General features: G+C 60.5%; 1 protein-coding gene across 6 annotated transcripts; it reads left to right on the top strand.

Moving 5' to 3' along the window:
- The first annotated feature begins 2395 nt into the window (after nt 1–2395).
- On the top strand, nt 2396–10187 carry LY6E (lymphocyte antigen 6 family member E). 6 transcript variants are annotated; one of them, XR_014291657.1, is made up of 6 exons: nt 2396–2538; nt 4908–5018; nt 5399–5518; nt 5606–6215; nt 6717–6770; nt 9945–10187. XR_014291657.1 is itself a non-coding variant. In XM_082601732.1 (4 exons), the coding sequence occupies exons 2-4, from the start codon at nt 4967–4969 to the stop codon at nt 5824–5826; spliced, it is 393 nt and encodes a 130-aa protein (XP_082457858.1). In that variant the 5' UTR covers nt 2396–2538; nt 4908–4966; the 3' UTR covers nt 5827–6515. The 6 variants fall into 6 exon arrangements, 2 of the variants coding, with proteins under 2 accessions (XP_082457858.1, XP_082457859.1); XR_014291655.1 differs by lacking the exon at nt 6717–6770 and having other exon boundaries at nt 9975–10187; XR_014291656.1 differs by lacking the exon at nt 6717–6770.
- Nucleotides 10188–13811: the final 3624 nt, after the last annotated feature.

Here is a 13811-nt window from a genome sequence, read left to right as displayed (position 1 = left end):
CCCAAAGGCACCCACCTCACGGTGGCTACGGAACTCTGGGCCATGACAAGACGAGTGGCTCCCGCCCCAGGCACACTGTGGATGGCCACTGTCATCACGCGGCACCCAGCCAGAGAGGTCCAGGTAACCGAATTTCCCCTGTTGGCAGTCCTACGTCATGTTTGCCCTGGAAGGATATGTATGCGAGGCCCAGGTGGCAGAGATGACACACCTGGAGAGTTCGGACCTGCCTCCCCAGCACAGGGAGGCTTAGTTAGCGATATCTCATGGGACGCACTGTGTGCCTGCTCCCCTGCCCACCACGCTTCCCCTGAACTGCCCCATCACAAGCCCCAAGTGCACTGCAGGGGGCTGGCCTGGGCATTTGGGCCTCCTGGGATTTGTGACACGTGGGACTGGCAGCACAAGGTCAGATTTTAAGGTCTGTGTGGAAAGGAGAAGCCGCAGGGTCACAGGGGACGTGGGCAGCTCTGGGGGGGTGGGGCAGGCTGGAAGGAAGGGAAGCAGAGACAGAGGCGGAGGTACCTGCAGAACGACTGGACCCGGAAGTGGGGAGACACACACCTGGCCATTCCAGCAGGTGTCCAGTGGGGGAGAGGCAAGTTCCCAGAGCCCAAGGTTGAAGGAGGGAGACTGAGTGGGCCCCCCCAAAAGTGGGTGGGCCTTTTAGGAAAGCCCCCCTGGCATCACTTTGGTCCCAGGAAACGCCTCTGGCTGATGAGCCTGGCTATGTCAAGCTCATGGATATAGACCAGGAAGTCACACCTCCCAGGGCTGCCATGTGTTCAAGGGCGTGGCCTTCTGAGTGCAGCAGGCTAATCTGGCCACCCCCCCAACACACACCCCACCCTCACCCCCATCAGACAAATCTGACTGGACTGTATGCTGAGAGCAAGCATCAAGCTCAAGGGAACCAGCCGTCCTCCTGGCCACAGTTTTCAGATTATGTTGAGGGGGAGGGGGCGGAGGTGAGGCAGTTCCTCTCCCCAGAGGTGAGACCCAGAAGGGGGCTAACCAAAGGCCACAGCCTACTGCGTGTCCCTGGGCCCCAGGGCTGTGTGACCCCGAGGATGTCATCACTTCTCAGCTGGGACATCTCATGACACACAGAGTCCCACCTTCAGCCTCCAAGGAAAAAGCCCCCAAAGCCCCTCCGAGTTGATCTATCCCACTCTCCTGTCATCTGGTCATCAAAGAAGACCATAGGAGAAGGTGACCCAACCCAGAACTCTGAACACACAAACCCACTCGGCAGACAATCACACAATCACTCGTATCCATGCATAATCACATGGTGCCTAGTGTACCCCTACCTTGCCCATGGGACTGGTCTCCTGTTACAGGATCCCTCTTCCCACCCTGCTCATCCTGGCCACCCCGCCATCCTGCCTCAGTCCCTCTCCCTTGTATAGTTAAGAGGCCACTTCTCCTGGGGCCCTCCCCCACTGTCACCGCAGATGCCACCAGCAGATGCCACCCAGAAAGACTGCAAGAAAAGGTCAGGTGCGAAAAACAGCTCCAACAGGAAATGTGCTGTGAAAGTAAGAAGTGAGAATCTGCAGGGACCCATCAGGCGCTGAGAGGACTCTGCACGAAGAGAAGGGAACCAGCAGACGGTGACAGGTACAGGAAGGGCGCTCTGCCTGGCAGCCCCCGCCCACGGGCAGGCCTTGGCACCCCCAGCTCCCGCAGGCTGCGAGGCTCTTCCATCCCCGCCAGGGAGAAGCAGGAGCAAGGCCTGGGGTGCTGCAGAGCCTGGCCCCTGAGCCTGGCTCACAAGCCCGGGGTCGGGGACGCAAGGCCGCACACAGTGGGTGCTCTGTGAACGCTGGCTGAAAGGCAATTAATGGCACCTGGAGACAGAACACAGGAAACGCACTGGGTCAGACTAAGGACGGCCCGCTTCCCTCTAACAGGGGCCGCTAGGTTCCGCGCTGAGAGGGTCAGGTCAGGCTGGCTGTGTGAGGACAAGACCCACACCCAGCCCCGGCTGCAGGGGAGCACCCAGGGGGCTCTTGAGTTCTCCTGGGCTGAGGGTCAAGACGCTGGTGCGGCCCGGATCTCCTGCTGGGCGGCACTGTTGCCCGCAATCACTGCCCCGGAAGCCCCCTCCTCCACTCTCTCATCCTCGTCCTGTCACCTGGCCCGGGCGTGGCGTGCTGAAGGCCTCTTCGCGGACCCCATCCCACTCTGCGGAAGGGGTTCCGAGTACTGCCCCCTCGGCCTCCTCGGACGCATCCCCTCCCCCGAGCTCCACCTCAAAAGTGTCCGGCCACCTGGGGGCCTCCCCCACCCCTGCCCAGCCTGGCCGGGCTGTCGCGATACGTCCCCGCCCAAGCGGACCAGACGGACCGGTTGCGACGGGCCCTGCGCAGGGGTGACGGGCTGGTGGGCGGGGCCTGGGCGCCAAGTCCCGCCTCCCGCACGCCCCCTGCGCTCGCGCGCTGCCTGGCCGCCCGGGAGAGCGGGCTGCCGCGGGCTCGGGCTCGGGGGTTGGCTTGACTGCGTGGCCGGGCCGGGGACCTGCGTCCGCCGGCGGTAAGTCAGGGCCCGGGCCGGGCGGGCGGGGGTGCGGGGACGGGGCCCTGCCCAGCGAGGTGGGGGAGCGGGCGAGTGGGGCGCCAGGGAGGCGGGAGAGGCCTGCGGGAGACTGGGGGTCGGGGTTGCGAGCGGCCCCGGCCCCTGGGCGCCTCGCCTCCACTCCCGGCCCCCCAGCCTCCCGGCCCTCCCCAGTATTTCCAAAGGACGAGGGCGTGAGCGGGCGGAGACTGCAGCCGGGCACCCTCCCGGGGTGGGTAGCCTAGGGCTGCGCAGGCGCCGGGGGCCCATCGCCCAACTCTAAGGCCCATCCCCTGACCCCTCACATGGGGACTGGGGAGGGGCCAGCCTTCCTGACTTGAAGGGGCTGGGATCTTGGCGCGCTGGCAGGAAGGAGAGAGTTAACTGCCCTGGTGGGTCACCATGGGGACGGGAGCCTGCCTTGGGAAGAGGTGAAAGCACCTTGTTTGGCATAGATTACGCAAGTATATGAGGTGCCTAGGAGCCCAGCCCCCTGCGCCGGGCCACAGGCCCCTTCCATCCCTCGGGTCCAGGACGTGCTCCTACCTCTCTTGCTGGCCCAGCGTCACTGAATGCCAGGCTCTCCCGGAGATCAGCCCTGTGAGCCTGGGGGAAGAGTGCACAGTCTGGGTCCCGAATGGCCCTGCCCGCAAACCCACGGGCTCCCCCCCGGGCTCCCTTCCGCCTGGCCCTGCAAATGTGGACACATTAGTATCCAGTGCCTGGACTCAGCCCAGCAGGGCGCACTTGGTGGGGTGCCTGGCAGCAGGGTGGGGATGCTGGCCGTGACCGCGGAGGTGCGCCCCAGAGCTTCCTTCAGGACAGCTCAGAGCTCCTCCCGCCGGAACTTCACTTTGTGGAGGAGGAAACCGAGGCTCCTTCCTCCCTAAATGCCGGGATCCCGGAAGAGGCCCCCGTTGGGCTTGGCGCTGTTCCTGGACCTCTGCAGCTCCTGCTGCCAGCCCCAAGACGGCAGCCCCTGCCCAGCCCTGAAGCCCATTCTCAGGGTCTCCGCCAGCCCCTCCCCAAATCGGTTCTCTCCCTGGCATTCTCCTTCCTCCCGGTGCCTGGGGACTAGCCCTTCCCCCGCCCGCCCACGGCTGTCCCCAGCAGAAGGTACCAGACTGCTCCTCCCACACTGCGCCTCCCGCAAAACAGAGAACCAGAACCCCAGCTGGTCGTATTCAAAGTGCTTTCTCCATCCACTGCCAAGGACCTCTGCCCAAGGGAGGGTCCTGGTGCAGGACAGCCCCCAGGGACTCACAGCCACCTGCCAGAGCCTGTGCCTGTTCCCGCTGGGGTGACTGGTCGCACACTGCTGGGTCTCCCTGAGCCTCCCCAGCCACGAAGGGGGGGGGGAGTAGCAGATACGTATGGAGTCATCGTCTTCAGCGTTAAATAACACAGAATGGGAGAGCCCCTCGCCCCTCCCCCTGCCCAGGTGGATGCTCAGCTAGATATGCCTCATGCCCCCAGCCCAGCTCCAGGTCCCCATGTCAGGCACAGAGCTGGCCCCTGGAAAGTTCTGGACGCAGGTCAGCTAATATTACTGGTCGCCATCCCCCCCCTAGGGCCCCTGGACTCGAGAAATTGCTAAGAGGCCAGACGGGAATTCCAGGCAAGGCTTTACTGGGGCTCAGGCTGCAGTACAAGGAAGCAAAAACAAGGAACAGTTCCCGAGAGGAGCTACTTGAGTCCTTAAGTGGGGTGACAGCGGGGGTGGATCTGCGGGTCAGGCAGGAGGCATAGCTTAGGTGGCCTGTCCCCCCCTTGGGGGTACCGGGCAGGAATGATGTGCAGTACCCTACTTTTGCTCCCAGCACCTCAAAAACGTAGTTTGTGGCTTCTTGTACCCTGTCGCCCCAGGGTGCATGGGCAGTTATTTTTAGTCACTTATAGTTTCTTTGTATCTTGTTGCTCTAGGGGACATTTGTCCAGGTGCAAGCACTCTGATAGAGGATCCCAGGTCCCAGCCTATCTCATCCACACACCCCGGACTGTGGGCAGGGGTCACTCCCTTGACCTCCCTTTCTGGGTGATTCTGAGAACCTTAATGAGTTCCCTCCCCCCAAGCAGCAAGTGCCACAGACTTGGGGAAGGGTCTCAGCTAGGAGTCTGCACTGAGTGAGGGGCAGGTTGGGAGTGGAGCAGAAAGACCAGAGCACAGAGGGTCTTTCTGCTCTGGCCCTGCTGCTGGAAGCTGGCAGCTCCCCCCATCTACGAAGTGGGGACACCAGGCTGCCCCCAGGGCCAGTGTCCCTGACCCCATTGGGAAGAGCAAGGCACCGCCCCTGCCCCAGGGGCACAAGGGGTGGTGAGCCCCGCCCTCCAGCGAGCTGTCTCTTTAGCACAGGGCTGACTTCTTTGGCTTCGTGAGACCCCAGCCGGGACGCCAGTCCCCTCCAGAATGAAGGTCTTCCTGCCGGTGCTGCTGGCTGCCCTCCTGGGTGTGGAGCGAGGTGAGGTGCCCTGGGGCCCCAGGCCTCTGAGCGGGCTGTGCCCTCCTCCTGGACTCCCTCTCCCCTTTCTCTCCCGAGCGGTGCCCATGTCACCTACTCTGTGCCACCTAACAGGCTTCTCTCCCACGGCGAAGCGGTCCCTCCTACCCCCGCCCCCACTGGCAGCCTCAGCCCTGCCTGGACACTTGGGGCATCACTGGAGCTCCTCCAGAACCAGGGTCTGGTGTCATTGTCTTCTGGGTCTCCAGCCCGGGCCCAGGATACCATAGTTGCTCAGTCAATGCCCGCACAAGATGGGGTGTCCGCATGCCTCTGGGTCCGGGCTGGGAGGGGACACAGGAAGACTCCTGGGCACGAGACAGGCATCCCTCCTTCTGCAGCCCACTCCCTGGTGTGCTTCTCTTGCGTGAATAAGAACAGCAACTGGTACTGCCTGAAGCCTACCGTCTGCTCCGACACCGACAACTACTGTGTGACCATCTCTGCATCCGCTGGCATCGGTGAGTGCAGACGCAGGGCGGCCAGGCGGCCCCGCCCCAGCCCTGTCCTCTCTGCCCCTCCACTCACAACCTCGTTTTCCTGTGCAGGGAACGTGGTGGACTTGGGCTACAGCCTGAACAAGGGCTGCTCCGCGATCTGCCCCATCCCGAGCGTCAATCTCGGTGTGGCGTCCGTGGGCACCTACTGCTGCCAGAGCTTCCTGTGCAACATCAGTGCGGCTGACGGCGGGCTGCGGGCCAGCGCCGCTGTGCTGGGCCTCGGGCTCCTGCTCAGCCTGCTGTCGGCTCTGCTGCGATTTGGCCCCTGACCCCTGGGACCCTGGGACCCTGTGCCCGGCCCAGACTCCCAAAGCTCAGGAAGGAAGGAAAGCCCAGCTCCTCCCAGACCCAAGAGGATCTCGAAGCCTCCTCCCCAGCCTCCTCCCCCCGCAGCGCCCACCCTCTAGGCCCTGGGGCCCCACAGGCAGGCCTGCCCCCTGCACCCACACACCTGCCGGCTACCCTTCCTTCCCGGTCAGCCTTCCAGGGGGAGCCTGGGAACGGAGCCTGAGGGCCCCAGAGTCAGAACCACGTCCCAGGGACATGCTGGGAGGGGCACCTGATCCCAGGCCTGCCCCTGTCCAGGCCCTGTCGGCCCGCAGGTGTGGAAGATGTGCTGTGTGGACAGGCGCTGGTCCGTGCGCCCTGCCGGGCACGGGTGAGTGTGTAGCCAGGTCTCGGCCTGTGTGGGGGGAGGATGGGAGTAAAGCCCCAGGAGCCCAGCCCGAGTGCCAGCACGGAACCCTTTCCCCTGGCATCTCTGCACACCTCATTTCACTCACTTCGAGGGCAGCCTCTAGGAAAACAGGCCTTCCACTCTCCCCAGGTCTAGGCTGCTGACCCAGGAATCTGCTCCCAGCCCGAAATCCAGCTGCTCTCGGGTCCCCTCCCTCCCCCGCCACACTGGATCCCTCCTGCTGCTTTGGTGCCTCAAATAAACACAGATGTTCCCACCCTTTCCCGCTCTAGGTGTGGCCCACAGCCTGAGACTGCCCCTCCTATCAGGGTCCTCCTGAGGGGGAGGGGACAGCAGAGAGGCAGAGCCGCAGGAATAGAGGGTCTGAGGGTCCCCTGCGCCCGGGCCCCGCCCTGAGGCCCACTGGGAGGCAGTGGGGAAGGGGGTCGCCGGAGACCACAGCTACTGCCCTCTGCCGGGCAGGTTGGGAAGTTTATCCTCCGGACAGGACTGGACTGGACAGAGAAACTAGCAGAGGTCAGCCTGCTTCTGGATGGAAGGCAGGACCCTAAAGAGGGAGGGATGGGGTTGGGTGGGAGGGGAGGGGAGGGGACCCCCAGCCGGGGTTGCGGGACTTGGCTACGGGGTGCCTGGGCCAGTCAGGCTGAGGAGGACACGAAGCGTGGTGAGGAAGGGGGCAGGAGCTCAGTAAGTGGGTGAGTGAGATGTCCATCCCAAGGGCCTATGGGAGGAGTTGGGGGGGACTCCCCTGGAGAGGGCCTGGACCCTGGCTGGAGGGCAGGGGTGCTGCTACCCGAGCCGGCAGCCCTCGCTGCTACACGCCTACTCCCCCGGCAAGCCCGACTGTGGTCTGTGGCTAAGCCAGGGGTTCCCAGCGTCTGCACTGGGGGAGTGTCTGAGTTCTAAGCCAAGGGGATTCTTTGATTGGGCTGGTGGCCGAGGAGCAATGAACCAAGGGCTGCAGCTGGGCGCCTTGCAGAGTGGTAGCTTATCCTTCAGGACGCTGTCGTGTCTCCTGGGTGGTGGGAGGGCGCAGAGCAGGGCTGGGTCCAGGCTGGCCAGAAGCTCTGAGGTGCCTGGATCCAGGCTGGCCAGAAGCTCTGAGGTGCCTGGGTCCAGGCTGGCCAGAAGCTCTGAGGTGCCTGGGTCCAGGCTGGCCAGAAGCTCTGAGGTGCCTGGGTCCAGGCTGGCCAGAAGCTCTGAGGTGCCTGGGTCCAGGCTGGCCAGAAGCTCTGAGGTGCCTGGGTCCGGGGTCCAAGCATCGCTGTGCAGCAGGGCGGGACAGTTGCCCCTGCAAGGGCTCGGGTTGTGGCCCATATCCCGGGCCCGGGTCACAGGAGCAGGTGAACAGCTCTGCACAGAATGGGCCCTGTGCCACACATGAGTGCAGCATCCTCGGCGTCATTGCCACCAAGGGGGATGCCAGCCAGCACTTGGGGTTGAGCGCCGATGCGGTGATAGAGCTCAGGGGAGGGACGGGAGGAGCAGTCTGCCCCAGGAAATCAGGACGACAAGGGGAAGGAGACCCAGGCCCAGCCAACATCTTGTGGAAGGGTCCAGAAGCACATCACAGCAGTCTGGTTGAGACTCACAGGGTGGTAGAAATGTTGAGATTCACTTGAGTGGATCAGACCAGCATTAAAAACCAAAGCAAGAAAAAGAATTCAAGGGGATGAAATCAGAATGTCCCCCAGGAATGCTGGTTACCTCTGAAGTTCAGAGTCCTCTAAACAGAATGTTGCAGGGACTTCCCTGGTGGTCCAGTGGTTAGGAATCTGCACTTCCACTGCAGGGGGCATGGTTTCAATCCCTAGTTTGCTGTGCGGTGCAGCCAAAAAACAAAAAACAACAAAAATGCTGCCCACCATTCCAGTTCCACGAGGATTAAATTGCAACCCACTGCAGTTGCCCACCAGCAGTGCGCCCTGAGGCGAAGTCATGATAGGGAGAAACAGGAAGCCTGCTGTGTTTTGGATGTGGGCCCCTAGTTAAGATGTGGATCTAAGGGAGAATTTCAGTGACCCCCGATTCTTGCATCTTCCCATACATAGAAAGCACTAAAATCATTAACTTGAGATGTCTGTCTTTTGTGATTAGTAGTAATCTTTTACCAAGATGTATGCTTGACCACCTGTATTTCCCAGTCAAAAAATTCATATATATCCTGGTTCCCCTACCTCTCCGGAGCTACTGAGAGGCTGTCTCCCAGGCTAGAGTCCTCAGTAAAGTCCCCACAAAAAACTGAAACTGTGTAAGCAGATAGGTTAGGGGGTCCCCAGAGAAAGAGAACCAGGAATGGCTTTCTTGACATAAGAGAAGCCATTTTGGCCTAAGCCATTTTGTGATCTAAGCCTGGCCGCAATGCTTGCCCTTGAACAGGTCTCGGTGATCAGTGATCTTAAGGGAACAAAAGAATACAGGAACAGAGGAAAAGCAGTCAAACAATAGTGCAGTGATGAAGCAGAGTACTAGTTCCTCCTCAAGGGATTTACATCATATATCTTTGAGTTCTGTAAGGAACTAAGGCCCCCACCCAGGTGGTGGGTGGAGGATGATGGTGTCCCTTCTGATTTCAGTCAACCCAAGCCTGGACTCTGTCAACCTTTGCCCCAATTCTATAGTGAATAATCCTCTGCTCAAACCCCTTCATGAATATGCACGTACCCTTAGCTTAAAACTTCCCCAGTGGGGGCTTCCCTGGTGGCGCAGTGGTTGAGAGTCTGCCTGCTAATGCAGGGGACACGGGTTCGAGCCCTGGTCTGGGAAGATCCCACATGCCACGGAGCAACTGGGCCCATGAGCCACAACTACTGAGCCTGCGCGTCTGGAGCCTGTGCTCTGCAACGAGAGGCCGTGATAGTGAGAGGCCCGCGCACTGCGATGAAGAGTGGCCCCCGCTTGCCACAACTAGAGAAAGCCCTCACACAGAAACAAAGACCCAACACAGCAAAAATAAATAAATTAATAAACTCCTACCCCCAACATCTTAAAAAAAAAAAAAAAAAAAAAAAAACTTCCCCAATGTCGCTGTTGGGGAGACTCTGCTTTGGGTAAGATCCCTGGTGTTCTCCTTACTTGCTGCCCGTAATACATGCTTCCTTCTGCTCTTTGGCATGGTTGTGGCTTTTGGCTCCACACCTACCAAGAGGTGAGCCCGGTTTTCAGGTAACGACTGCTTTCACACTGTGCATTTTGTTTGCTCTGTTTATTGTTGACGGTCTCCACATAGAATGCATCCCCTGTGCTGTCCACTCAACACAAATCACAAGCGACTTTGCTAAAAGGACTGAGACCAGCAGGGTGGGGCAGTGGTGGTGATAGGGACAGAGTGCAGGGACAAAGTAGGCGATTAAATAGTTACTCCCACTAAGGGATCATAAGTAAAGAAAAAAGTATGGGAGACCCCTGTAAGTTAATGATCACGCAAGAAAGCAGGCTTGCTTAGCATCGAAATTAAGCAGGCTTGCCTAGCAACAAAACCATGCAACAGAAGCACAAGACATGCCCCAAAACAATGGTGGAGCAGGACTCACATCCTGCCCAGTGAGGTCCGTAAGGTAATGATTCCTAGAACATGCTCCTCTGTGCACACTAAAAACAAAAATATAGGGAAAGGTGACGTTCTACTGAAACCTGAGATGATTGACCGCGTTTTAGTATATGTTACCACCTTTTTGCCCATTTCCGTAGCACCATGACAGTCCTGGCTTGACCATGTAGGGACAAGAAAACTTCCCTGCCTGATGTGGAGGAGGAGCTGATGATGGAAGTTTGACGTCTACTCAAGAATGAGGAAGAAGGTGGTCTTCTTCCCCTCACCTTTTCTACATTATAAAAATGGAGCCCACCCAGCTTTCATCACGGCGCTGCCTTGCCTGCCCACTTGCATCTCTCACAAGTGCCCTATACTAATAAACCTTTCCTTACCTGTCACTGCTTCCCGCTGAATTCTTTCTGCACTGAAGAACCTATGCTCTACTGAGTCCCAAAACGCGTTCTGTCGTTTCAGCGGGGCCAGGCCAGAGGAAGAGGCACAGGTGGACTTGGCCATCACAGTCGGGAGTTTGGATTTGACTCTGGGGACACTGGGAGCCAGGGGGCGGCGGGGGGCAGTGGCAGGACAGGGATGTAACAAAGGCTCTGTTCCTGCTAATGCTAACCTCAGCTTCCATCTCTGTGTACTGACTATTTTGCAGGTGATATGGATCTGTTATACTCTTCCCACAACTACAATGAGAGATGGATGTGGTTACCTCCAGGTTTCAGAAGTGAAAACCAAGGCTCAGAGGGTTGAAGCCACTTGTCCTCCTGGGTCTATGACCCTGGGGGTGCCCAGCCTTTCCTCTGCTCTGGGTTGCAGGGCAAAGTCCCTTGAGGGCTGGGTTCAGAGGCAGCTGGGCCTCCTGGGGGTGGCTGGTGGTCCTCCTGGTTCCGGCTACGCCTCCCTGCCTGGGGTGGGGGAGGCTGGAAGGTACAGGCTGTGCTAGAGCAGAGGGAGGCTGGGTGGGGCTGAGCGGGGGAGGAGCCCAGAGCTCTGAGTTTCCATTTCCTACAGCCTGAGGGAGGTCAGGGGGTGGGGAGGGAGGGGAAACCCCAGGAGAGGGCAGGAAGGGGAACGAAGCGGCAGAGGGGAGGGGAAAGGAAAGCTTTTCTCGGGCTCTCGCTCCCCCTGGCATCTGCCCGGGCTGCAGGGAGGTGCCAGGCGCAGCACTGTCTGGCCCGGGCACACTCTGGCCGGGAGTCTGGGCTCTCTAGTCTCAGTGCCCAGGGGCTGGAGTGATGCCTGCCATTTCTCTGTAGGCAAATTCAGCTCCGTCCGGTCCTGCCCCTGCACCCTCGCCTGCCCCTCCCAGGCTGCTCGGTCTGCCGCCTGACCCAGCTGGCCTCCGGGACGAGGGGGGTCCTGCCCAGGGTCTGCCCTCTCCCACAATACTCCTATGATGCCCATGGCCCAGGCCCGGGAGGGTCCAGCGCCCCCTCCTCCCCAGTCCTTAGCATCACCTTCATTGCCCCGCTCCTGCCCTCCTGTGACCCAGGACCCAACCTGCTGACAGGGGCCCCTCGCAAAGTCTACCTCATGGCCCGGCCTGGGTTTGCCCTGCCGGAGCTTTCAAGAGTTCCTCTGGTCCCCTGCCTGGCTCCCCTCGGTCTGGTGCCGTTGGCGGGGGGGGGGGGGGCACCAGACCATCCCCAGGGCTGGCGACGGAGCCACAGCACAGCTGGAACTCCCCTCTCTGAGCCCCACCCACGGGTGCTTTCTGGGACCCCTTGAATGGAAGGTTAATAACCTCAGCAGAGGGTGCATTCTGGGAGGACGACTCCCTGGAGAAATCTGAGTGACACGATGCAGTCCCGGGAAGGAAAGCGTTTAAGGTCGGGGTGCTCCAGGCGCCCGAGCTGCTGGGACCTGGAGACTCTGAGTTAGCGGGCGAGGCGCCGTCCCCTGGCGGCCGCGAGCGGCACGTGGCCGACGGGAGCGCCGAGGCCGCTCGAGGGGGCGTCTGCCCTCAGCCCTCAGCCCTTCCGTTTAGCCTCCGGGTCAGAGCAGGCCGGGGCTCTCCGCGGGCCCGAGGGGGTGGGCCCAGGCTGGGCGGAGCCTCCCCACCACGCCCCCCAGCCCCACCCCTTGCGGAGGTCGTCTTCCTACAGGTCACACTAAGCTACCCAGCCTTCAGGCAGTCCGTCCATCCCGCTTTTGCCGAGGAAGACTGTCCTGGAGCAGCCCGCCAGGCTTCATTGTAATATTGAAGGAAAGTCCACCTCTTCTAATAGCTGGCCTCCTCCTGAGGGCTAGAGGGGACGCCAGGCTGAGGGTCCCCAGCCCCCGTCCCTCCCCCAGGACCACGCCCTTTGCCCCTCCCCCAACCCTCAGCTCCTCTGCTGACAGCCCCCCTGTTGACAGCTCCCCCAGCCTGAGGACCCCCCCAGGGAACTGGAGAAGCCTATGGAGACACAGGCAGCCAGAGGATGAGGCACCTGCTCCCGGCTCACCTGAGTCTGGGATTAGCCAGGAGATGTCCCTGAGCTCTGCCCCCCAGGCCCAGCTTTCACAAGATGCCCCGTCCACCCCCCCACCCACCCACACACTAGATCCCAGGGTCAGGACTTGGGACACTGATAGCACCCCAGGCCTGGGCTGGGGGTGGGCAGGAGAGGGGCTCAGAGGCTGGAATGGTGGGCTCCAGTGGCTCTCACCCTACTGAACCCAGGGGCGTCTGGCTCCCTCGTCACATTAATGCCTGGGGTGGGGCTGGGGGCAGGGAGGCAGCTCTTCGCCGCGCATGGGCGCCCCTGGCCGGTTCTGCCCAGAGGAGTGAGCAGAGTCTTGCCATCCTGAGGGTGTCACAGACACCGGTTCACCCGCCGCTCCGTCCCCGTCCCCCTCCCCGTTCCCCACAGCTTCTGCTGTACTGGGCCTGACTCCCTCATAGCCTGGGGTCTGGAGACGGTGAGGGTCAGACCCCACAACCCCGGGCTCCCAGGGACCCCGGCCTTTCCTGCAGGTCCTTGTAATTTGCGTCCCTTCCCCCAGGATCACCAAGAGCGCCTGTCAGAGAAGGGGCTGGAGGAGCTCCCAGCTCCGGGCCTGTCCCCACGGGACCGCAGCGTCCTGCACTCCGAGGCTCTCCTTGCTGAGCCCCCTGCTGGGGAACAGACCTCCCAGGTCCCCTCACTTGCTGGTGCCCGAGCTGCCCTGGGAAGGTGGCCTCACTTTCCCTCCAGTGGTGTCTCAGATTTGTGACTCGGTTTCCTCAGTGGTCTACTTGTCCTCAGGCCCCAGCCCTCCGCCCCCCGCCCCCCGGGCCCTGGTGAGAGCTGTGGTCCCTGTGGGAAGGACGCTGTGGTCCCCAGGAGGGTAGACAGGCCAGGGAAGGACAGGGATGACCCGGGCCACAATGTGAGGGCAAGCCCCCAGCCCTGCCTCCACCCCTGAGGATCCTCCTGTCCACAAAAAAATTAGTCAATAGTCATTCTAAGAAAAGAGAATTTTAGTGGCGCCAACCTGAGGATTATAAGCCGGGAGACAGTCTTTCAGATAACCCTGAGGACTCTTCCACTCGCTAAAGGTCAAAGCAAGGTTACATGTTTCTGAGACAAAGGGTTATACGCCAGATGGTGTATTATTGACAGTTTACACAATCCAGATCTACATGTACAAAGCGAGTAGTGGGTCATTACATTAAGTGGGTGTTACAGCAGGCAGGTAGCTAGATACGAGCAGAGGAAGTGGGGCACGGGCCAGATGGCAGGAAACCATACATCTTGTAAACTACGGTGGCCCTTGGACAGAGAAAAGCAGGAACCTCTGGACTGACAGGAAACCACACATTTTGGGGTGACAAGTGCCCTGGAGACACACAAAAAAAGATGAGAAGAGGCTGCAATCTCCAGAGTCCAAAAGTAACCTTTTGCTCATTATACTCTGATTACAATAAAATTAGCCTCACAGATAAGAAATATGCATCGGGCACGGAAGCCATGACACTTAACGATCAAGGCTAAATAAAGGAAAAATGCCTCCGCCTCTTGGGAAGGTGGAGCTGGGAAGAAAATCAG

The sequence above is a fragment of the Mesoplodon mirus genome, assembly GCF_964341445.2.
Source record: "Mesoplodon mirus genome assembly, chromosome: 16".
NCBI classification, from domain to species: Eukaryota; Metazoa; Chordata; class Mammalia; order Artiodactyla; family Ziphiidae; genus Mesoplodon; species Mesoplodon mirus.
Note: the sequence above shows the minus strand (reverse complement) of the source record. Positions and strands in the feature narration are given on the sequence as shown.